Source organism: Carassius carassius, chromosome 40 (genome assembly GCF_963082965.1).
Source record: "Carassius carassius chromosome 40, fCarCar2.1, whole genome shotgun sequence".
NCBI lineage: Eukaryota > Metazoa > Chordata > Actinopteri > Cypriniformes > Cyprinidae > Carassius > Carassius carassius.
This window is the reverse complement of record NC_081794.1, coordinates 4,377,840-4,402,517: the sequence shown is the minus strand read 5'-3', so window position 1 is coordinate 4,402,517 and position 24,678 is coordinate 4,377,840. Positions and strand designations below refer to the sequence as shown.

Genomic DNA, 24,678 nt, shown 5'->3' with positions numbered 1-24,678 from the left:
ATTTACTGCTGCTTGTTTGTGACTTTTATAGTGTATGTGTGTTTAACCTCTGGAGTCGATTAACGCATATACGCGTTTTGAGTCATTTTCTCCTGATAACCCCGAAAAGAACTTAAATTACACTTTCAGTTTTAATCGTACAGATAAGAGCAATACATCAATCGAATCTTTAAAGGGTCTACTTTTTTTTGGATACAGACATAATAACAACAAAACTTTGTGCACTTATAAAATAAAGATAACAAACAAGGTTTGTTATCGCTGTCTGCAGCCTTTGTCTGCGCTGATCTTCTTTTACAAACACGTCATTTAAATGAACTGTAACTCCGTGAATACTCAACGAAAATACATGAGAGAGATATCTATAGAAAGCTTGACATGTCTATTTTTAAACTAAACAAGTGCCGCCGAAAACAGATATTCTGTGATAAAGTAATCCATATGAAAACAACGCGATGTCTGTTTTTCATGTCTCCCTTCATTATATCTAATGTGACCACGCCCCCGCACTCGCTATTCAGATTCAAACTGAAGCGCGCGGCTTGAATACGCCCATAACAGAAGAAAAAGCAGCGAGACTGTTCAAGTTTTTTTTATTTTACTGTTTGCTTCGCGATGAGAGGAATAACACATAATTCACCCCAAAAAGATGTGATGTGGTTGAGGATTTGAGAAATGGATTTCCTCAGAAAAAAAGAATGAAGCACTTTATTCAGCAGAGATCATAAACATGAGTAAGTCTCTTTTTATTTATTTATATACTTGTACTAGTTTTCACATAACGTGTAAACGTTTTACTAGTTAGACTTTTTCCAAATTATAATTCCTGACTAAATGTATAATCAAGTGAAACATTATGAAGTTTCAATAACAATATACAACACTATACCCTTCGAAAGCTTGATGTAAATAATATAAATGTAACAAATAGATAACTGTAACAAATGTAAAAACAATGCTTTTCTTTCCATTTATTCCCCCTAAAAACCCAGAAAAATATTCTCAGCTCTTTTCAACATTAATAATAATGATGATAATAATAACAACAAACGTTTTTTTTTTTTGTAGAAAATAAGATTGTTAAAAGGATTTCTGAAGGATTGTGTGACTGGAGTAAGCATGCCAAACAATTTGTTTGAAAGTCAGCTTTGATTGTTTCTAATAAACTGTTTAACTGCTCCCCCAAGTGGATATTAAATTATGTTGTGGGATAATTAAATATATTCTTAATAAACTACGAACATAAAATTATATAGATTTATTTTGTTCTCACATTCTCTCTTGTAACTCCTCACTCACAGTGGCACAGATGACTGAATGGCTCATTATGCGGCCCTTTGTCTTCTCAGGTGTAAATCACAATGATATTCATGGTAGTTGACGCCTACTCGCATATGACTTTTACCAACAAAAAGTGTCTTAGAAAATTTAAATCAATATATTGTTTTCTGTGAGTGAGTAAACAAGATGATTTTCACATCATTTAGAAAGAAAAATTCTAGGCTACAAGCTCCAGTTCTCAAAAATCCCGGGAACCATTGTTCTTTATGTGTTTTTTTGCCTTATTCAAGCGTTTTAACATTTTTAGTTTTTCACTAACCACGCATAATATTTTTTTTCTCAAAAACACAATCATGTACATACATGCATTTCACATATTATTACAGCCCAGTTTGTGCTGATTACAGTGAGATTAGTCTTTACCCATTTAGATATTTATAAGAAACTGAAAAAAGCACAAATGTCAAGGCATGACAAAACTTCTCCAGGCCCCAAAAATACCCTTAGACTCCAGAGGGTTAAAGATGGATATAAACACATGTCTGCTGCAGATATAAGCAAGTACAAAGGTATGGAACATTGTTAGAACAAACATGTGATTTCATCCAAATAAGCAGATAGTTTTGGATTTTGAATGTTATAGAGATCAATGATGTTATTAGCAAATGTGAAACTGTTGTGACAGGGATGTAATGGTGCACTCTTCAGATAGAAGCAACCTTTTATGATAAGCTAAACACTTCTAGTGGAATGTTCTGTTTCTTTTTGGCAAAAACCCTAAAACAAACAGTGCTAATGTAAACAAACATTTAGTAAAGTTAATTGTTGAGAGTAAGGCAAGTGAGGTCAAGTGGTGGGGATTTTACAAGAATTCTTTCAGCAAGTTACAAACTTAGATCACACTTTATTTCAAGACTTGTGTCTCAATCAATTTCTTCTTAATAGTAAAGTAGGCTATGTTAAGTTTAGGTATGGGGTTGGACTAAAGGATCTGAAATATGGGCATGCATAACAAGGCATTGATATGCACTTTATAAGTAAAAATCGGGAGGATTCCCGGTGGGCCGGTCTGTTTTCTTTTAACAGTCCCTCTCTGGCTAATAATATGCATGCTACTGTAGTTAATAGAAAGAATCTCTGCTTAAAATAAAGTGTTACCCAAAGTCACACCTGTATATGTGCAACGAGTCCTTATTAGTGAATCTTCAAGTAATTGAAGATACAGTCAGATTAGCTACACTTTTGCTAATTCCGCAGACAAAAAGATTAATTATCAGTTTTGCACTTTCAAACCAAGAAGCTTTCTGTTGATCAATGCTGCAAATTCATTTGACCAGTTTAAACCTGTCGCAAAATCTGCATTGGGAAATCTTTCACCCTTGTGTGAAACTCCAGATTGCTTGGATTCTCATTGTAATTACTGCATTTTGCGTGCAACAATTGGCCAAACAATGGTAAATGTGACCTTAGCGAAAGGAGCAAAACAAATGGCTTTTTTCCATGAGTCATTGAATCATCCACTACTGTATTTATTTTAGAGATTTTGTTGGCTGAACAATTAGTTACTAAGTATTAACTGCTTTATTATTGATAACTGTTGTGTAAAAGCAATATCATACTTGCAATGCGGGTGTTGTCCTGAATGTTGGATGAATAGCAAATGTAAATTTTAAAGCCTCAAGTTCATCTGAAACACAATTCTTTTGTTGTATTGCAAGCCCTTGTACTTCCTTGTGCGTATGCGTGTGTATTTTCACCTTCATTTTGACCTTTACTGACAAACATCAACAAAGTGTTGGGAGCGTTTCTCACCAGGCTCCAAAGACCAGCATTCCTCTGAAGGGGGACACACCTTTGCCTTTGAGTAGATGCTGTCCATCTGGCTCAGAATGGTATTGTACTAAGAAAACAAAGAGAGCGATCAAAACACATCTTGATGGTTCGTCAAGAGCTCTTCTTCCATAGCTCCAGTGGTCAACTCACCCGCTCTCTCTCTGCGGTTGGTAGATTGGCGGGTCCCAGAACATTGATCTGACTGATGATTTTCTTTAGGTCTGGATTAGTGAAGTTCTCCATGAGAGAATCACTGAAGGTAGCCTTTGCTTTTTGACCCCATGCCTCTGTGAAAGCCTGCTCCTCCAAAGACGCAGAAACCTGAAGGAAACAATGAGGAGAGTTTGATTATTCTATGCAAAATTGCCCAAATCATTATTAGGGGGACAAACTATCATTACATCTTAAAAAAAAAAAAAACATTCTTTAAAAAATGAAATTAATTGTCAATAGGGATATCATGGATTTTTCTCATTTGAAGTCAATTAAATTAGTTTTCATGTTTGAATGAAATTCAATATTGATATTTATTTGTTGTTGTATAGAAAATAAACTGTATTTCTTCATTAATTTTTATTATTTTAATGCAAAACTTTATTTCTGAAAACAATACTAACTTGCAGACGTTGGTTTTTCTCTAATAGGTTGAGTTCGGTGAAGGATTGTAAACTGATTCAAACTCATGAACTATCGCTTGAATTGGTCATTAAGAGTCATTTGAGTCAGCACTCTATTCGCACTGTGTGTTTTTAATTCACTGAAAAGAACCGCATCGTAAGAGTCATATGTTTAAGAATCAAACAAGTTGTGCTGCATATTTTGGTTTTACTAAAAAGAACCAGCTCATAAAGAGGCATTTATTTGTAAATCATAATTCACAGCATGCATTTTATGTTTTTGATCCACTTAAACTAACTGACTCATAAGCCTAATATGAATGCACTGATTGCATTGTACGTTTTTGTAATGTGTGTAAAAAAAAATGAATTCTCGTGGGTATTGGAATCATAATTGTACCTCTTTTTTTTTCATTCTCTGTTAATAATAATGTCTGCCTCTTGCTCTAGCCTAGAACAGTGTGGAGTTGTTATGTTATTAGTAAGACCTTGAATTGCTTATGCAGCAACAAGGGATGAAATGAGGTGACTGAGTTCGCACCATCCATCAATTTATTCTTTGGATCCTGAGAGGAAATCATTTCTTTTGGGGAACACAAATAGCACCTGAAACAATCCATACTGAGGTATAAAGCACCTGCTCGCTCATGTGCCATAAAACAGTGGTGTGCCTGCTGTGGTGAATCTTTTAGTCATTACATTTCTCTCAGTTAGACATCATTGAGCTGAGAGTGTGGCTTTATTGTCAGGGACAATGATTTTGCCCACACTCCCTGTATGTGAGATAGGATATTTGTTGGGTAAGGGATGTGGGGAAATAGAGGTGAAGTTGGATATTTGTCATTTGTCGCTTCACCAAATATTTACACGTTCCTCTCTCACCCTCATGTTGTTCAGTTTCTTCCTTCTGCAGAACATAAAAGAAGATTTTGAGGAGCGGTTGGTTACTACACAGTTTTGGCGACCATTGACCTCCATTGGATAGCCAAAAAATACTGAGGCATTCTTCAAAATATACTGTATTATTTTTATTTATTTTTTTATGCTACACAAAATAGAGAAAGTCACAATGTTATAGAATGACATGAGGGTGAGTAAATGTTGACAGAATTCACATTTTTTGTGGTGAAGCATCCCTTTAAGAAAATACTCTGGAGTGGAGATTAGACTATTCAAGACCTCTCATGGATGCATGGCTTTTCAAAGACTGCGCTTCATCGTCAAATAAATCATATACAGTACAGTATAACCACCAATTTGTTTTTTTTGAGTTTTGAGTTCACGTACGACTGATTCTTTTCATGAACCACTCAAAAGAATCACAAGTTACAGGTTTAAATGAATCTGATGAATCCTTCACTAAATGAAGTCACGAACTCTGTTAAAGGGATAGTTCACCTAAAAATGTAAAATACTTCTCATGCCTTGACCGTTGTAGGACCCTTGCTGTCTATGGAAGGTCAGAAAGCTCTCAGGTTTCATCAAAAAATATATGTCTTAGGGGTTTGGAATGACATAAGGGAAATTAATGACAGCATTTTTTACTTTAGGGTGAACTATTCCTTTAATGAATCAAGATCTGATTCATTTGCTGAGCTGCGAGTTGTCATTACTTTTAGATATGTACGTTTACTTCAGGAATATTTCATATAAAAAAAAAATGTAAAAAAGATTCTCCTGGACACACACTAAAAATTACAAACTAAAATAGTGCAATAAACTTAAACTAAACAACAGAAAATGTAACCTCCTATGATGTGCAAAAATGCTCACTAACTATGCATAACTATTTAAATATTATATTCTTTTGGTGTAAATTAAAGGTGGTTTATACATATATAAAAGAAAAAAATAGATCTTTAAGGATAAAGTAAAACAAACAATTATTAAAAAAATAACATTAGTACATTTGTATGTATGTTTTTTTTTTCGTATTTGTTAAAGCAACAGCAGGGTTTAAGCTAGCATTTTTACATTCTTTTTCTGTTTAAATTCCTTAGATTTCTAGTGTACATTCTTCCTAAAGGTTTAAGGTATCCTGGACTTGGGTGCGTCACTCTTTCTGGGTGTTTAACCTCTTCCTGCTGTGGACGTTTGACCCCTGCATCCCTTTGCTGTTATGATAACCGCAGGGCATGATGACCCTGTCACAGCGGTTGCACTCATCAGTTCATGAGGGGTTCAACTTTGTTTGAGGTGAGCTTCCATCACTGATGAAAAAGCTGGTGACATGTGCATTTATCTCTATTATCTCTCGTCCTTCACTTGCATGTTCACACTCAGTTTTCCTCCGAGATAAAGATGGCTAGCTTGTTTTTTCACCTCTTCTTCCAAGGTCCCATTTGTTCTGTCATGTTTATGCAAGAATGTGATGATAAGTCCGAACAGGGTGCAAGGTTCAAGGCTTGACATGAAACAGTAACATCATAACAGCTTGTGACTGACACCATAAAAAGGGTGATGAGCTCAGTCTAGTGTGCTTTAGTTTGACTCGGAAACATCCCTGCAAACCTCCCTAAACACTTCCCCCTCTCTAATCGGCAGATATTGATGAAGGGTATGGAATGTGAGTTTTCTGAGCAGATTGTACTTGTTTTCCACCTCATTGTGTCTCTGAATGGTCTAAACTGTTTTTAAAAGGCTCTTTTCTGAGAGCTTTATTTTTAGAGGCTAATTAAAAGAACTCTTGACTGATTCCAGCCTACTTTTTCCTCTCTCAAAGCATAAATGAAATTATGGGCTACACATGGCCACTCTGCCACAGAAACTTAGTGGAGAGAAAAAAGTATTTCCAATGTATGGGAGTGGCATGAGAGTAAAGCGGATTGTGGAATTCGCTGCATGAATAATGCAGACCATAGGGACGCATTTACATAAACATTTCAGATTTTTTTCACAGATATCTGGCCGTTTTTTGCATCTGATTTAGGCCAATTTCAAATGTGGTTCTACTGGTGCAATCTCTAAAAAATAATTCAGGGGCTTTGTAAGTATTACAATAATAAATAACTATGCTACTTTAATAAAATCTCTAAATATGACTTAAGTTGGAAATCCAGCGGTTAGTTTTCTCTAAATCTGTTGTCTAATTTTATGTATTAGTATGTGACTAATGAATGATATGTTTCGTTAAAGTTCAGTCTAAATATCTGAGAATGTAGAAGACAAATTCAAGAATTGCAATCAATACCCATTTCATATCAATATTCTTAATTTTTATATATTTTATGTTTTTTATTATTCCTTTTTTTTTTTGACTCTAGGGTTGTGGGTTCGAATCTCGGGCCGGCAATACCACGACTGAGGTGCTCTTGAGCACGGCACTGAACCCCCAACTGCTCCCCGGGCGCCGCAGCATAAATGGCTGCCCACTGCTCCGGGTGTTTGTTCACAGTGTGTGTGTGTGTGTGTGTTCACAGTGTTTGTGTGTGTGCACTTTGGATGGGTTAAATGCAGAGAACAAATTCTGAGTATGGGTTACCATACTTGGCTGAATGTCACTTCATAAATTAAATTTAAGTTGCTTTGGATGAAGATGCCTGCCAGATGAGAGAGAAAAAGATACACAGTTCTATAATATTCTCAATGTCAGTTTATGCTGTACATTTAGTGAATGATCAACAGAAAAGCTTATTTTAAAACATTACGAAACTATTTTATCATAAAAATGTAATGCAGTAATTTTGACTCGTTGATGCATTGTATTTGCTTAAAACGTAATCATTGTGTGCATGGGTGGCACCATCTTTACATGGCTTCATGCATCGCATCTCGGTTCATTTGGAGTTGTGGCTTTCCACACAAATTTTTAATTACAATATCCAAGTTTTCCAAGCTGCTTGGAAGTTGGAATTTTCTACTTTCTCATCTAATTTGATTTGCAGACAGTGTTATTCTAAATCATTGCAGTCTACAACAGTGCCTGAAAGGCAAATCAGCATATGCTGCATTAGCATAACCTCTGTCAACCATCTGTTGAATGCACACCAGCAAGATGCCCACGGTCATGATGACTGTGTAACCAAAAATACCTGCTCCAGCAACATTGAGTGGCATCCTGTGACAGCGGTCCCTGTGGAATGAGTGCGACGGGTGTATTGCTTTGATACAGTGCTGCTTTATATTCATACAAAGTAAGAGTGAGTCCCACGCACAGGAACAACCTGGCCTTTTGCCCATCACCTCCAATAGAGATGCCCAAAACCAGATGCTCTTTGATCACCTTGTTTGATGTGTCTGAAATAATAGACATCGCACCAGGCATCGCTCAGGTTCTGCCCAGCTCTCTATAAACTCTTTTTACAGCTTTTTGTATTGAGGTTTGCTTCAGATGTTGAGCGGCGAATTTGAGCCGTTAGCGGTGCCAGCACCCATTTGAAAAGCTGAGTGAGTGTTGAGACAGCTGTGAAACTGTGTTGAAACAGCTGTCTGAAAGAGGCATGCGTGTATGTGTGTGTGTGTGTGTGTGTTTGTGTGTGTGTGTGTGTGTGTGTGTGTGTGTGTGCATTCATCACACTGGCATCCGGTCAAACTTTTATTCAGAGTCTATATCAACTTCTGTTTTTCTGTGTCGAATGAACTGAAGTGCTTTATCATTTAAACACAGATTGGATGAAGAAGCAGATCCAGTAAGCAGTTTGTTTTATCATGCTGAGATGCTAAAACGTTTCTTTCTACCAGTATAACTATTTTAATACTAGTTTAATTACTGGAGTTGTCCCTGACTGCCTAAAAATAATTATAGTAACTCCATTATTAAAGAGGCCTAATCTTGATTCATCGAAATTTTATAATTTTAGGCCTATATCAAACTTACCATTTTTTTCTTTCTAAGATTCTTGAGGAAATTGTTTTGAGCCTGCTGCAGTCCCATTTGATGTCAAATAATATTAAAAAAAATACAGAAGGGTTTTAAGTCTCAACACAGCGGGGACACAGCAGCACTTTTAAAAGTTGTAAATGATATTTTACTAGAAACAGATAAAGGGAATGCTGTGGCTTTGGTGCTTGTGGACTTAAGCTCTGCATTTGATATGGTTGACCACAATACCTTGATTTCCAGGTTGGAGAGCTGTGTTGAGTTACAGGCCAAGGTTTCAGTCTTTTTAACAAACAGAAGATTTAGTGTTTCCACTGGCCAACAGAGTTCATCCTCAAGACCACTTGCTTGTGGGGTGCCACAGGGCTCAATTCTTGGCCCAGTTTTATTTTCTATATTTATGCTTAACAATGGGTGCTATGTTTGAGAAATATGGAGTGTCCTTCCACCTATAAGCAGATGATATAGCTGTATTTTCCCTTGCAGTATAAAAGTAAAGAATTCTTAGGACCTCTGTTGGATTGTCTAAACGAATTACAAATATGGTTAAAGCAGAATCTTGTAGTGTTAAACGAGAACAAAACCGAAATCAATTTGTTTGGTTTAAAGTAATATGAAGACTGTGCCCTTCATTTTGGTAATCTGTCTTCCTGCTTTACACCCTGTGCTAAAAATCTTGGTGTTCTTTTTGATTGCAAAATTTTGGTTTTTGAGGGAACTATCATATTAACTAACAATGATGAATACATTTACTACGGTATTTTTCAATTTTTGTTAATATTGTTACAACTGTTCATTGTTCTCAGGTCCATTGAATAATATTAAGGTATTTTTTATATTAATCATGTATTGTTTTTAAGAATTGGTAAATGCTGAACTTAACAAATAAACCATTTATTGGTTACCACCCATAAACTTGTCCATTAAATAGCTTTCTTTGTGCTGTCTTTATGCAGAGCGAATAATGGTCCATGCAGCACACTTCATATAAGTAGTGCTCTTCTGCTTTCGGTGCATTCATGAATTCTCGTGCGCTATAGAAATGACAATAGACAATAGACAAGCGGTGGGCCGTATTTGGTCCGCAGCCAGAATTTGGACACCCCTGCCATAGGTGCTATTTACAGTGAAAATAGTGATATGTACTATTTAAACTAAGTGAAAATAGCCATTCTATTTACAGTACGTTATGTAAAAGTAGTAGATCTTTTCAAAGTGTAAATAGTAGCTAATTAGATGCTATTTTTACTTATAAATAGTGACGGATACTATTTGCACTTCAGTATTGTTGTATATTAACAGGATGCAATAATAACAGAGTCTAAATGGTTTTATTAATTGAAATTATTAAATAGCCTAGATGCTGCCTCATTGGGAAAACAAAGCTCTCCCTATAGCCTGCTTACCCCTAATCAAACCACAGACTCCGCAATGATTTAAGCTAGGCAGAGGAAACAGCGCTGCCATTCTCAACACCACTGACGCAGAAAACACAAGAAACACTGTGCAACAACAATCCAGTTAGAATACTTTTCAACCAGTCCACAAATTAATATTTACAATACATGTATTGTATTAACACTAGACCTAGCCAATTAATACATTATTATGAAACATTTGTTAGGCAGTTGATTTCCACTTTTCTGATGTGATATGTGATGAGAAAAGGATGAAAAGCGAGTTCAGCAAAAGACAGACCCGAACCCTTGTCAGTCGCATCATATGCTACTCCCAAACACATTACTCTCCCACCTACGCCACTGCAGATGCCATTTGACTTTATGTGAGATGATATTAACCTGACACGAGTGTGTTAATTCTATGCATTTTAATTCAATTTATTTTCTCGAAATTTAGTGAGATTTTACTTTAAATTTAATTACTTTTTCTTGTAATTCAACTCATTTATTCTAAACATTTTTTTTAAACTTTTTTCTCAAAATGTAACAATTTTTTTCTCGTAATTTACCAAACTAATTCACAACATATAATTTCTCATTTGTTTTCAAAATTGAATGTATTTTTTTATTTAACGATTTTTTTTCTCAAAATTTAATGACTTTAATCTCGAGATGGATTTTTTCATTTTTTGCTTGGCCCTAATCTTCTTCAGTATTTATCAATATTGGAAATTGGAAATATAATCTGATTGCATAACTTCTGATTGGGACTTTTGCACTATGAAATGCCCAACACTTGACATCTCATAGGAAAAAAAAAAGTCCCAAATGGGATTTCAACATCTCAATGGTTTCTCTTTGACAGCATTGATATTGACCTGTTCATAATGAATTTAAGTCCCACCTAAATGCCCACTTCTAAAGCCCTTCCTCTTCCACCGGTTCGGTCTGGCTCGTTAGACTCCCCAATTCTGTCCGAAACCCTAGATCCGAGATCCTCAAATCTGGACCTCGAGATCCACTTTCCTGCACAGTTCAGCTCTAGTCCTAATCAAGCACACTTGAGCATGCTAATCAATGCCAATCAATGTCTTTGGGATCATTAGAAAATCACAGGCATGTGACTTTGATCAGGGTTAGAGCTAAACTCTGCAGCGCATTGGACCTCCAGGGCAGGATTTGAGGAAGGGGGCCCTAGACCTTCCTCCTCAGCTAAGCCTGTTCAGCTAGTGAGGCTGCTCTTTGGTGTCACCATGGTCCTCCATTCCCTTGGCTCCACCATTGTCCTCTGTCCCACTTCACCTCAGTCCTCCGAGCCTGTGACGTCACCCTGGTCCTGGCCTTCTTGGCCTCCACTGGCAGCTCTGCTTCAGGTTTACGATTCCATGGATCATCATCATCATCATCATCTTTCCCCTCCACTATTTCCTTACTGGTGTTACATCAGGTCTGGTTTGGTTTAGTTCTTGTTTTCTTAGTTTCTACAGTATGTCTGTACTTGGTTGTTTTTGTGGTTTCTGATTATTAGTGTGTAACTTATGTCCTGTTTAGTTCCTACTTATTCTGTGTATAAATAGGACTCTGTTTGCTGTTTGCTCATTGTAAATACAAAGCTGTGTGCATTTACCGTTACCTTTTTGGATAACTAGGAACTTTTGGATTACCTTCTTTTATTTTCATTTATATATATATATATATATATATATATATATACCCTTTACTTAACTTTACCCAACTTCTCATAAGCTGTGAAAGACATGATGACACACGGCAGTATAGTCTTATAATGATTAGTCACGTCCTTTACCACAAGTGTTACTCAATAATCTCACAATTCTTGCTCACTCAGTTTAGTGAAACTTTACAGCAGTCCCCAAACTGTTTGCAGTTAATCATAATACCCACAATAAAACCAAGTGGAAGACATGTAATTGTGATGTTTTGTCATACTCTGTTAAATTATTAAAGGCAGTTCAAAGAGCTGTTGAAATGGCTGATTTATCAGTCCTTTATGCAAAAAAGGCTTTATAGCAGAACCACGTCATTTTAATTCAACCGTTCCACATGCAAGTCAATCGTGGATCGTGTTGCATTAAGTTTTGTGCAGTGGTAGTTTTTTGGACTACAAGCAGTGTTACTAGGTGTCTGTAAAACTGTTTGTTCACAGTACCTGCAGCTGCGAATTGTGATCTGTCAGGTTGGTGTTGTAGTTCCAGCTGGCCTCTGTGCTGAAGTAAAAGACCTCCTCGGCGGTTGAGTTGTAGTCTCTCACGAAATCCTCAGCCCCGGCCTCTGTCATAGGATAATTCCCCGGAATCCACTCGGGTTTCAGAGCTGCGCTCGAGCTGATGAGAGTCAGCAGCACCACTGCCCGGTACATAATGGACCACAGCTGCGATGTGAGGAACGGAAAGAGTGCAGGAATGAAAGTTCCTTGAGGAGGCGTCTTGCCACGCTTAATGCTGGATGCCCCTGTCCTGTGGTCGTTTCCGATCCTTTTTCCTCTCTTTCCCCTGTTAATCAGGCACAGAGCAGCCACAGTCGGCTCTTTTAAGTGCCAGTTTAACCCAACCCACCCTCTCTCTTGAAAGATACACACAGTTGCTCTCTGGCACTCTCTCTCATTCTGTCCCTCCTACTTTCCCCTTCCTCCTCTCTACCAGGATCTCCCTCTACCTCTTAGTCTCTCTCAACTTCTGGATACCTGGATTTTATAGAAAGAAAAAAAATTTCTTAATATCTCAGTCGTTTCTCTGAAACAGCAACTGTTAAGGTTTCTGAGACATTCAATCAGAAGTCTTGAAATGAACTCAAAGATCATTCATTTTATAGCTCTTCTTACTGTATGACAGCATTCATCTCTGTTTTTATTAAAGAGAAAATATGCTACTTCTGTCATTTACTTACTGTCATGTTGTTCCAAACCTGTATGCCATTCTTTCTTCTTTGGAACATAAAATATTTTGAATATTTTCATTTTAAAAAGAGCCCTGAAGAACCGATTTCAGAACTATTTTAATATTTATACAAACTGAAACCTTTTCCTTTGGTCCACTGCAGCAAAGTCCCTATAAGGCAAAGCAGACATCCTGGTGGCCAAAAATTATTTTTCAAATTGTAAACAAAAGATTACTGAAGTATGATTTACAAGAAAATATTTATACCTTTTCTACTTCAAAAATGCATTTAATTCATTTTGACTCTTGGCAATCCTTTGTAATTATTTGTAAAAAATCTAATCTCAATTTCTGAGTGAAAATTGTGTTTGGAACTAACAAGTTATTCTTAAATTTACTTCATGGAAATCATTGAAGCTTTCACAGCAAAAAGATATCACGCGTGCAGCTATGGCATGAGACAGCTGGTTGTTTTACTTGAAAGGCTTGACCTCTGTTCAGCCGCTATAAAGAGCATTGTGTTTTTTTCTTTTCATACTGTATCTACAAGGTGTCCGTCTCTAATCACTGGAATGGATGTTGTGGCATTGCATACCATTGCATAGAAAATAAGAGTGTTGCATTTTTGGTTTACCTGTAACAATATTGTTCTGAACTTGGCATTGCAGTGAAGTACGTGCAGGAAACTTTAGAGAGAAACGAAGGAAAGATGGGACGATTGTATTGCTCAATCAGAGGGTCTCTGTCAGTTTATTGCTGCATGTGACTTTGAGAACAAGTCTTGTGTTGGGAATGGAAAGAGGCGTAATCACACCCCCAGTTGAGCGTATTGGAGAATCTGTCCATAATCCTTGAGCAAACGATGTCATCCTCCTGGAATTTATGTGATGTGTTCTTTTTTGAGAGGATGGCTTATGGCAGCTTACGGTGTCATGACCATGTCCAGAGTTCTTCGCTGACTGAGCCTGCTCCCAAACAATCTGCACTGCATGACCTCCTATTAGGCATTTTTGGGGGTGTGAAAAATGAAGAAAACCGTATGGTCCTTTAGAGAGTCCGCTTGAATTATCTTGTGCCAAGGGTACTTGGCAAGTTAAACTTTACACACGACAAATCTAAGCCTTCTTAATACACACTCACTCCTTTCTGTCAGCTTTTACGCTCATTTAAGGCAAAGCATTCCGAGCAAAACCAAACTTTACAGTTTTATTCCTGTCTTCATTCTGTAAGGTTTTTTCCAGAGGGGTTGGTTTGTTTGTTTATTATTCGCCTGGTTTATATAGCATAAAACATAGTGAAAATGAAAATCTAAACGTGCATTACTGCCCAACAGAATAGGGTAATAACTTTTCATGAATGTGCTAAAATGGTTTCCATATTATCTGCCAAAACAAGACATAAATTGCTCTTAACATGCTGACAGTGAGATTTTCTGATACGTGTTGCTTTGTGCTGCCAGAGGAGTGTCTTTTATTGCCCCGAAAACACAGTGCTGTTAACTGTTAACCGGTGATAAACTATCAAATGCAAAGGTGAGACTGATATAGTTAAATAATGATAACAGCAGACATCCTCATATACCTGCTGTAAAGGACATCTAAAATAGCATCTGATTAATAAAATATCTGTTGAGTGTTGACAGCAATAAATCAGAAGGTTAAACATTATTCTAGAAGTTAAATATAAAAGGAAGCAAATGCAGAGATATGAAATAATAACAGGGCTGTCAATTTCATTTGTTTATTTAGTGGGATGATTACCCAATTTTCTACATAAACCTATAAACTTACTGTTATATATTACTAGTTAACTGAATGTGTTTTAATGTGTTATTTATCATAAGCAAATCCATACCATTCAAATGGTTTTACTTTTAACTGAATAAATTTCATTGATTTCACAATGAACATTTATGATGAAGTAACTGGTATATTGTGAAAATTGTTGAAATAGTTACTGTGAAAATATGATTGTTTAAATAAGATCAAATAGTTAATAATATACTGTACCATGAATGCAGAAATCTTACCTTTTTCTTATCCAAGTCTGTATTACAAACATGAAATGTGTTAATTTATATTAGTAATCCAAATTTGTGTGTGCAAACACATAAAATACATACTTCATGCTTAAATATGTTTTGACTGTTAATCAACATATCATGCATTCATCTAAACTGAAAACCTTTAATAGACTGACAGCTCTGTAAATAAACATACAACTACACACATTTTTGTGCTGATCTGTCTATGGTCTGGTCTTGTTTCTCTCTGAAGAGATACATTTGTACGTTTGCTGTCCTGTTTCACTGTTATCCATGTGATATGCATAGTTTAGACTCTGCTTTCACATGTTAAACGTGCCTTAGAGGTTAATACCTGCTTCTGGTTTGCGAAATCTACTGTTATTATTTCACAGCAGTAAAATACACCGGCAGTAAAAATGAACAACACTTTTGCAGAAAACACCACAACCCTATAATTTAAACCTCATTAGGGAAACGGGGACTTCCTCCCAAGCTCTTAAAAAAAATGATTGTCTTCAAATGTACCATAACGATGTTTTGGTACATTGGAAGACAATCATTTTTTTTATCGCTCAATGTGAGTGCACTATAAGTGTGTGAGTCATTTGCCATTGTTTTTACCTTAATGCTCTATTTTGCATGCATTGTTAGGGGCATTGGCCCATTCACACCAAGACCATACACCATTAGGTGCAGGGGCGTATATTACACTTTTTCAGTCAAATGTGTTCGCATAGAGGTTTTCAGGAGCTGGTGTGAATATATATATATATAGATTTAAACTCAAAGAGACAGGATAGTCGGCGCATGAACTGATATTTTATTCAGACCCAGAATAAGGAGATGAACTTCACTGAGCGCTAAACACTCGTGCAGTGTGCGTTTCATTCATACTCGAAGCCAGAGGGCGCTCTCGCATAGAAATTCATACCAGGAAATTCCTAATAACAGCGTCCCAAACACAAATAATTTTTGTATATTTTTTTTATATTTATATTTTCATTGTCTGGCTATCTGGGACTTCGGTATGGAGTTAAAGGTTTAGATTATAACTTTTTCGCTAGTATTCTATCACATTGTGAGTTTATATTAGCACCTTTTGTTGTTTTCTCGTGGTAACTGATAGAGCGTTGGACACGGAAGCGCTGCTACGTGACGTCAGACTTAACAAGCGAATGAAAACAGTTGCTTACACAGAAAAACTGAAACTTTTGGAAACACGAAGACATTAAACATAAGATTGTGACAACATATGGTTTTTCAAGTCATCTCCAGCAGGTGATAAATAAAGTATATGAACAATGCAGTACTAATTGACATAGATTTATTACAGTATAGAAACTATTCTGCCTTATGTGATAAAAAAGTGTTTGTAGTATATAAACAAATCGTTATTATTTGTTATTGTCCAGCAGTTATATATTTTTTAAGCCAATTAAAAGCTAGAAATTAGAGAAAAATTTAAGTTGCCTAGAGAATCCACTATCAGTCAAGTCTCTTCTGTTCACCAAGCCTGCATTTATTTGATCCAAAGTACAGCAAAACAGTAAAATTGTGAAATATTTTTACTAGACTATTTAAAATAACAGTTTTCTATTTGAATATATTTAAAAATCTAATGTTTTGAGATTTTTAAGCTTGCTAAATAAGTATTAATTTCTATAATTTATTTTCCAAAAAAAAAAAAACATTATACTGACTCTAAGCTTTTGAGTGACATGTATAATGTATAACTGTATAATGTTGCAAAGGCTTTTTATTTCACATAAATGGTTCCCTTTCAGTCGGTCACTCTCGACGCCTTTGGAAACTCCATGTCTGGTCCCTGGACAGGATGCAGAGGTTCTAGGTGACCTACCCCAGGAGGTAGTGAACACCATCACTTCGGCAAGAGCACCGTCTACGAGACACGCTTACGTCTTGAAGTGGAACCTGTTCATCGAGTGGTGTGCTTCTCGCCAAGAAGACCCCCGAAGATGCCCGATTGCGGTCTCCCTCCACCCTCAAAGTCCAGGTTGCCGCTATTGCTGCGCACCATGAACCCATGAATGGGAAGTCTTTGGGTAAGCATGACCTCATCGTCAGGTTCCTTAGAGGGACCAGGAGGTTAAATCCTTCCCGGCCCCCCTCTATACCCTCTTGGGACCTGACTCTAGTGCTTAAATCACTACAGCAGGGCCCATTCGAGCCCTTGCATTCAGTTGAGCTAAAGTTTCTTTCAATGAAAACTCTGCTCCTGCTTGCATTGGCCTCCATCAAGAGGGTAGGGGACCTGCATGCATTTTCGGTCGACGATTTGTGCCTAGAGTTCGGGCCGGCTGACTCCCAGGTAATCCTGAGGCCCAGGCCTGGCTACATGCCCAAGGTTCCCACTACACCCCTCAAAGACCAAGTGGTGAACCTGCAAGCACTGCCTATGGAAGAGGCAGACCCAGCCCTGGCTTTGCTTTGTCCCGTCCGAGCATTAAGGTGCTACGTAGACTGGACACAAAGCTACAGGACCTCAGACCAGCTGATTGTCTGTTACGGAGGCTGGCAGAAGGGAAATGCTGTCTCTAAGCAGAGGATGGCCCACTGGATTGTGGATGCCATAACCCTGGCTTATCAGGCACAGGGTGTGCCCTGCCCATTCAAGTTGCGAGCTCACTCAACTAGGAGTGTTGCATCCTCCTGGACGCTGGCTCGTGGCGCCTCGCTGACAGATATTTGTAGAGCTGCGGGCTGGGCGACACCTAACACGTTCGCTAGGTTCTATAGCCTTAGTCTAGAGCCGGTATCCTCTTGTGTTCTCAGTGTCAGCTTGCTTAAACTGCTTCAGAGTGTCCGTACTGTAGACCCTGTTGGGATTCTCCATCACCCTAAGCAGCTGGACGCGGCGGAACATCCGGCGCCAGGCCTTCATGATGAATCGTTGAGAACCTTGGAAGGCTGGGTTCCATATTGAAACCTAAGCGGTACCCATATGTTTATACTCCACGGTATAGCCTTAGAGCCTGTGTTTCCCCAGCAGACTTCTGCCTTCCCAAGAGGGTTTTAATCACATCAGATTTCTCCATATACTCCTAAACGGATTCTATATGTGTATTTGCCCCCGAAACCTCCTTCGGGAAGGATGGGGCTTCCGCAGCTTCCCGGTTCCAGGCACAATTTTGTTATTCAAGTTACAGAACAGTTTTCTGAGCTTTATATTATCAAAGAATTCCATGCCATTTTTTAAGAAGGAAATCAGCATTTTGGAGTGAATTGTCAAGGATAATGCATGTTATGTGCTATGCACTTTCACACTATTGCTACAGATGTGTGTACTTTCTACACTCTTCGTATCACAGTTTTGTTCAGAAAGTGGACTGAGATGGGGTTTTTTTTTGGAGCACACTACAGTTTTGAAGCAGCGTTCACACTTATTTAAATGAGCTACACTTACAGAGCAATCACACCAGAGTTTGTTATAATCAAACCAATCCTGCCAAGTGTACGTGCAACTGTGGATAAAGAGAAGCATATTTCCTTGCAATAAATCTGTTGATCGTCTGGCTGACTTGGAGATACTGGAGCATGAAAAATAACATTTTCTCAGAAGCCCTGTCACAGAAACATCCTCAGCTCACTGTCACTTCAGCTGGTAATTCAATTCTGGAGCTGTAATGGAACTCTGTGAAGTGAGTCAGAGCTGTGATTGCTCACAACATCCAATCTGCAGAGATAAGGGAGAGCTGGCTTTGACTAGCACAACGCTGAGCCGGGGAAAACCCACACCGGGTTCATCTGATCGGCTTGATGCACAAAAACCTGCTCCAATATGGAGAACATCCCTGGTTGATTTATTCTGTTTGTGTATGGATTTGTTCTTCAAAGGTCTCCCTTGATGCTCTATAATTCTTATTGGCACAATCCAGATGATTTAATTTCTTAGCCTTTCGTGACTCGAGAGACTTGTTGAACTACTTCCTCAAATTTATTAGGGGACATTAAAACTATCCACAAATGAGACAATTGTTTGTCATGTAGTGAGAGTACACTATAAAACTATACAGCAGCTCAGGCCTTTCAGATTGACTAATAGTGCTTCAAGAACACGCAGTCTTCTACACCATTACCTATCCGAAGCTGCCCATTTCATCCCCTGCAGTCAATTATTGTAACTCTTAAAGGATCACTCCACTTAAAAAAAAAAAAAGGCTCATTTTCCAACTCCCCTAGAGTAAAACAGATTAATTTAATAGTTTTCAAATCCATTCTGCTGATCTCCTGGTCTGGCAGAAATACTTTTAGCTTAGCTTAGCATAGATCACTAAATCTGATTAGACCGTTAGCATCTCGCTCAAAAATGACCAAAGAGTTTAGATATTTTTCCTATTTAAAACTTGACTCTTCTCTAGTTACATTTGTGTACTAATACAGATTAAAAAAATCAAAGTTCAGATTTTCTAGGCCAATATGGCTAGGAACTATAATCTCATTCTGGCGTAATAATCAAGGAACTTTGCTGCAGTACCATAAGTGCAGCAGGAAAATAGTTCCCAGCAACTCTGCTATTGCTGCAACTACACAAACTAGCTGGGTACTATTTTCAGGTGCTGAGTAATATCACTAAAGAAAAAAAACTGAAAGTCATGACATTTGCCAAGTATAGTAACCCATACTCAGAATTGGTGCTCTGTATTTAACCCATCCAAGTGCACACACACAGCAGTGAGAAGTAAACACACACCTGGAGCAGTGGGCAGCTATACAGTATATACATATAACTGGGGGTTCAGTGCCTTGCTCAAGGGCAATTCAGCCATGGGTATTGAAGGTGGAAGAGAGCACTGTTCATTCACTCCCCATACCTAAAACTCCTGCCAGCATTGCGACTCAAACCAGCAACCCTTACATAACTAGTTAAAGTCTCTAACCATTAGGCCACAGCTTCCCCCCAATAAGGACAGGTTCCACTGAGATTTGAAGTCAGATCGCTGGATTCAGAGTCCAGAGTGCTAACCATTACACCATGGAACCACCTGCTAACGGTCTAATCAGATTCAATGATTTATGCTAAGCTAAACTAAATGTGCTACCACCAGACCCAGAGATCAACTGAATGGATTCAAAAACGGTAAAACTCATCTGTTTAACTCTAGGGGAGTTGGAAAATCAGCCTATTTTCAAGTGGAGTGTTCCTTTAAAACTCATCTTTTAAAATATTTAAAAATTATACATATTTAATTTATATTATACATATTTAAAAGTGTTTCCCATTTCTTCATGTTTTAAAATGGCTTAAATGTACAGTACCTCGTTTAGTATACATGGATCTAAGCAAATCAGTCCCTGCCTCCTCTCAACTGCACCAGCTCAGACCTGTTCCACATTCACTCAGTTAGCAGAAATACACGCTGAAGTAAATGCTACACAATGGCAGTGGCCATCTTGGATTACGTCATTATCGTGAAAACAAGTCTCTTGATGAAATCCTCCAACATTTTTCTTACAAATACTAATTTTGTACTTTTTTTTATTTTTTTATCAATTAAATTGTGACCAGTGTTGTGTTTGCTCTTTCCTCTGCACTTCCTTGTTCGCCAACATCCTACATCATCCGCTGGAAAGCCACTCTCTCGTGAATGTACGTAAGACAGTTAGCGGAAGCTAGAGATCACAGTTTTTTTATAAAGTTTAAAATATGGATATTTTTATTACACAAATGCATTGCTTCATTTCAGAAGGCCTTTATTAACCTTCTGGAGTCGAGTGGAGCTCTTTATGACATTTGCATTCATTTGCATCCTCATTCACTGCCTGTCAGGGTTTTGCACTGACACTGTTTGTTTTGTGTTTTTCTTTCTTGTGTCTATGTCTTGTTTCAGCACATGGCCTTGTTTTCCTTGCCCATGTGCTTCCTTAGCCCCTCCTCCTTGTTTCCTCTTTACCACACCCTCTTGTTAGCCTAGTTGATCTAATTGTGCTCACCTGTCCCTCATGTATTTTCCTCCCTATTTATAGTGCACCTTTCCCTTTTGTGTTTGCTGGTCTGTGGTCATTTTCACCCCCCTCTGTCTCTGTCTGAATATGTGCCCGTGTCTCCCTGTCTGGTCTTTTGCCCTCGTTTTGTCTAGTCCTTGTAATTTCATGTTCTTGTCTTGCTCCTTGTTTTAGTAATTTATTTGATCTTGCCTTGTGCTTTTATTTGTAATTTTAGTTTTTTCTAGTCTTGATTCTTGGTTTTGTTTGATTATTCTGAGTTGGTTAAATTGGTCATTTTTTTTTATTTTGCTACTTAACCTTTTATTAGTTCATTGGCTCATATTTTTCCTTGTCTTGAGTTTAATTTGTGTCTTTTGTGGAGCTTTGTCCTGTCTAGTCTTGTATTTGAGTTCCTGACCTGTCCCCATGTGTCCTGCCCTGGTTCTACCTGCCTGGCATTTGGTCTGTCTCAGAGTCTGTGGTCAACAAGTTCCTGAGCTCTATGGTGCCTTGAGTGGTCTTTTCTATCAACCTGGTCTTGCTGTCCCCTCTGTTTGCCAAAGTATTCTGCCAGTTGTTCCCTGAAGCTTTTCCAGTGGCCCTCCCTAGCTGTTCCTGTTTATTGTGTTCCTGTTGTGGTATCTTTTGTGCACTTCACTACCTCTTGTATCAGTCTGTCTTGTCAATAAAACCTTATCTCACTGCAATTGGGTCCTCCTTCCTAGATCCTTGACACTGCCATTATAAAGCTTGAAACAGCCAGGACATTTTTGAATATAACTCTGAATGTATTTGTATGAAAAAGGAAAGTCATATACACCTAGGATGGCTTGAGAATGAGTAAATAATTTTTCAACACAATATTCAGCAGCTAATTGTTTATCCAGACATGTTTTTATACCACTCACCAGATTCCCTATGGAATAGAATTGAATAACTGAAATGTGGATGTCATAAGAAGTTGATTATGCAGGTTGAATTTAGTATGGAGCAGTTTTGACTCGTACTCCAAGTGATATGTGAAAGAAATATTTACTTTTTCATAAAAGCATGAAACTTGGTAAACTTGTATAATTTGTGTCCCTGAACATTTTCAGAAATGGAGCATTGCTTAAACACCTTGTGCTGGCCATGGCAACCATTTTACTTAACCCTATTATCTATTTTATGTCATATCTCCTGAACCAAACATGAGGACAAAGAAAAGGGGATATCTACCACTATGTTTTGGTGGTCAAAGATTACAATGGTACCACATACAACAGGTTTTCAGTTAATGGTGAAATCAATGTTAGAAGGAAATCACTTATACAATGGTCCATATTATTGCTATTATTTTTTCTTTCTTTTGATAATTAACTAATATCTTATTCAATAATACAATAAAACATTGTTTTCAGGACAATCATACAATCATATACTTCAGGGAATTGTCAGTGAATTTTCAGTGAGAAGTCAGTGAAATCAGTTAAAAATATTGTAATCATATTTTGGTAAGAAATACATTATTTGTCAGTCCTACACCCAAAAACAAAATTATCTGACAACAATTCTCTGACTAATTCAAAAGATTATACTCAATTTCTTTGCTTATATTATGTTACATTTATGTTTCTGCTGCACTGTTTTATACTGCTAAATTGTACTCCCAAATTTAGTTATGCTCAAAGGTCAGCTGTATCGTTTTGCAGCACCCTTGAAGGGCCTTTTCCAAACAAAAGCAATATTGTTTCAGGATGGATGTCTTTTTTTCATTGAACTCTCCTAATAGCTCTATATTCTTAAGTCTTCCTGTGGAACAGATTTCCACTTTCCTGGATACAGCAGAAAAAACAGCATGCACTAAACTATCAGTCATGAAGATCTTTTTCTGTCCGCATGGAAGCAGTTAACTGCATGTAATGTTAAAGCCTTGTGGTTTTAGTATAATTGTTACGCATTAGAAATATATAATTTCTCTATATACCCTAAAAAAAAATGCTGGGTTGTTACAACCCAACTTTTGAGTTAAAATTGAATTTAAAAATTTAACCCAACAGTTGGGTTTGTCCATATTTAACCCAAAGGTTGAAACAACCCATTCACTATAGTGAATATGCAGATGGGAGTCTGAAATGCTCTTTACACAGCATAAAAAGTGCTTTGCATGCATAGAAAATGAGAGTATTTGCCTCTGTGGTACAAACATAACTGGCATGCAGATAAGCGATAATAATAACCAGTTATCATCTCACCGCAGTTGCACCCAGACTTTGCTCATTAATATCACTCACGGGCAAAATATGATGGCTAATCTATTAGGCCTCCGTTCATATGGGCATGAGCTGTTCCTATCAGAGACATCATTAAAATTCACAGCTCATGATGGAGCATTAAGAGCAATATAATAACCTCAAAAGTATCCGATCGACAATTCTCTGTGTTGTATCACTGGATAAAGTCCATTTACTGAAGAATTACTAGTTTTATGGTCATGTAACGAGTTACTGTTTAATAGCATGGTTAAATATTCAATATTTGATTCAATAAAATCTTCTTAAGAAATAAGTTACGAAATTTCTTAAGATAAATTCCAAGTTCGTAAGAATGTTCTAAAGTGCAATTCTTTAAAAATTCTCAACTATATTCTTAAGAACATCTTAACCTTTTTTTCTTCAGAAGAAAATATTGTTTTCTGAGTGAATTCATGAGGCACTGTCTTTTGGCACTTCCTGCAGATTACACTAATAATCATAATAAGCACACATATTATTTTCGTCGCGAGTTTGACTGGCGCTAAGCTTCACGTTTAAATGCGCTGTGTTTTTGAACAGTTACTTTAAAATAAAATTAAAAAAGTCTCAAGCTGCAGCTGATCATACGCTGTGTTTTTGCTCTCCACGCTTCCGGTGTGTGTGTCCGCGCTTCTACAGCAAACTCGTGCACATCTCTATTGATAGTCCTATAATGTGTTATATGTAGCTTGTGTTGTTGTAATGATTAAATAAAACAATTGATTTGATATAACCCAATAAATCCATTTAATAATTCTTACTGTTTGGAATTTAATATTTAATTCTTACTGTTTGGGGCTGTCCTAAATTTAAAAAAGTTATTTATGATGATTTTTAAAAAGATTCTTTTGAAGAATTTGAATTCTTCTCAAGTGAACAATGTTAAGAAAAAAAGATAAGAATATTCTTAAGATGTTTTTTTTTTTTTAGGAATGCAAAATATTCTTAACTTTTTTTTTCTTAAGTTCAAAAAATAAGAAGAAAATGGCAGCTGAGAAGAAATTTCTTCTCAAGAATGTTTTCGTGAATCTTTGATGTTACTCAATTGAACATTGTTTAATTAGCTATTATCAGGTGCAAATGTATTTGACAACCTATCGAAGAAGGGACATGTTGAATGTTTCACTCGTACTTTCTTAGCTGTATTCTGGCCTCTTGTGGCCTGACCATGACATTAAAAAAAAAAAAATTATATATATCTTTTTTTTTTTTTTTTTTTTTTTTGGTGAAAAGCCATTTAAAGACTTCCCCCAAAAATAAATTCGGCCATTTTTGCTATGCAGACACTTTTCTTTCCCTAAAAGCAAACAGTGACCAGGGAATGTTTAGCTCCAAAAACAGCACAAAATGCTATGTAAATTTAACAAAACATTGCACATAATATTAATTTAGAGAGAACTAATCCTTTAGACAGACAGACAGGTCCTTAGGTAGGTAGGTCGATAGATGGATAGATTGAATAGATGAGAGACCGATAGTAGATAGACAGGTAGACAGGCAGGTACTGTAGAGAGAGATATGGAGACAGACTGCATCATGTGCTGTAAACATGACTCTGTTCATTCATGAAGCTTGTGTCTGCACTG

General features: G+C 37.1%; 1 protein-coding gene across 1 annotated transcript in view; it reads right to left on the bottom strand.

Moving 5' to 3' along the window:
* The window catches only part of ace (angiotensin I converting enzyme (peptidyl-dipeptidase A) 1), a 30,546-nt gene extending 18,083 nt beyond the window's left edge, over nt 1-12,463 (bottom strand). Inside the window, exons 1-3 of the mRNA XM_059531786.1 lie at nt 12,121-12,463; nt 3,265-3,435; nt 3,094-3,181 (exon numbers count right to left, since the gene is read on the bottom strand). Coding sequence (XP_059387769.1) covers nt 3,094-3,181; nt 3,265-3,435; nt 12,121-12,330 — 469 coding nt within the window. The 5' untranslated portion in view covers nt 12,331-12,463. The remainder of the gene's footprint in view (nt 1-3,093; nt 3,182-3,264; nt 3,436-12,120) is intronic.
* Between the last annotated feature and the right edge of the window lie 12,215 nt (nt 12,464-24,678).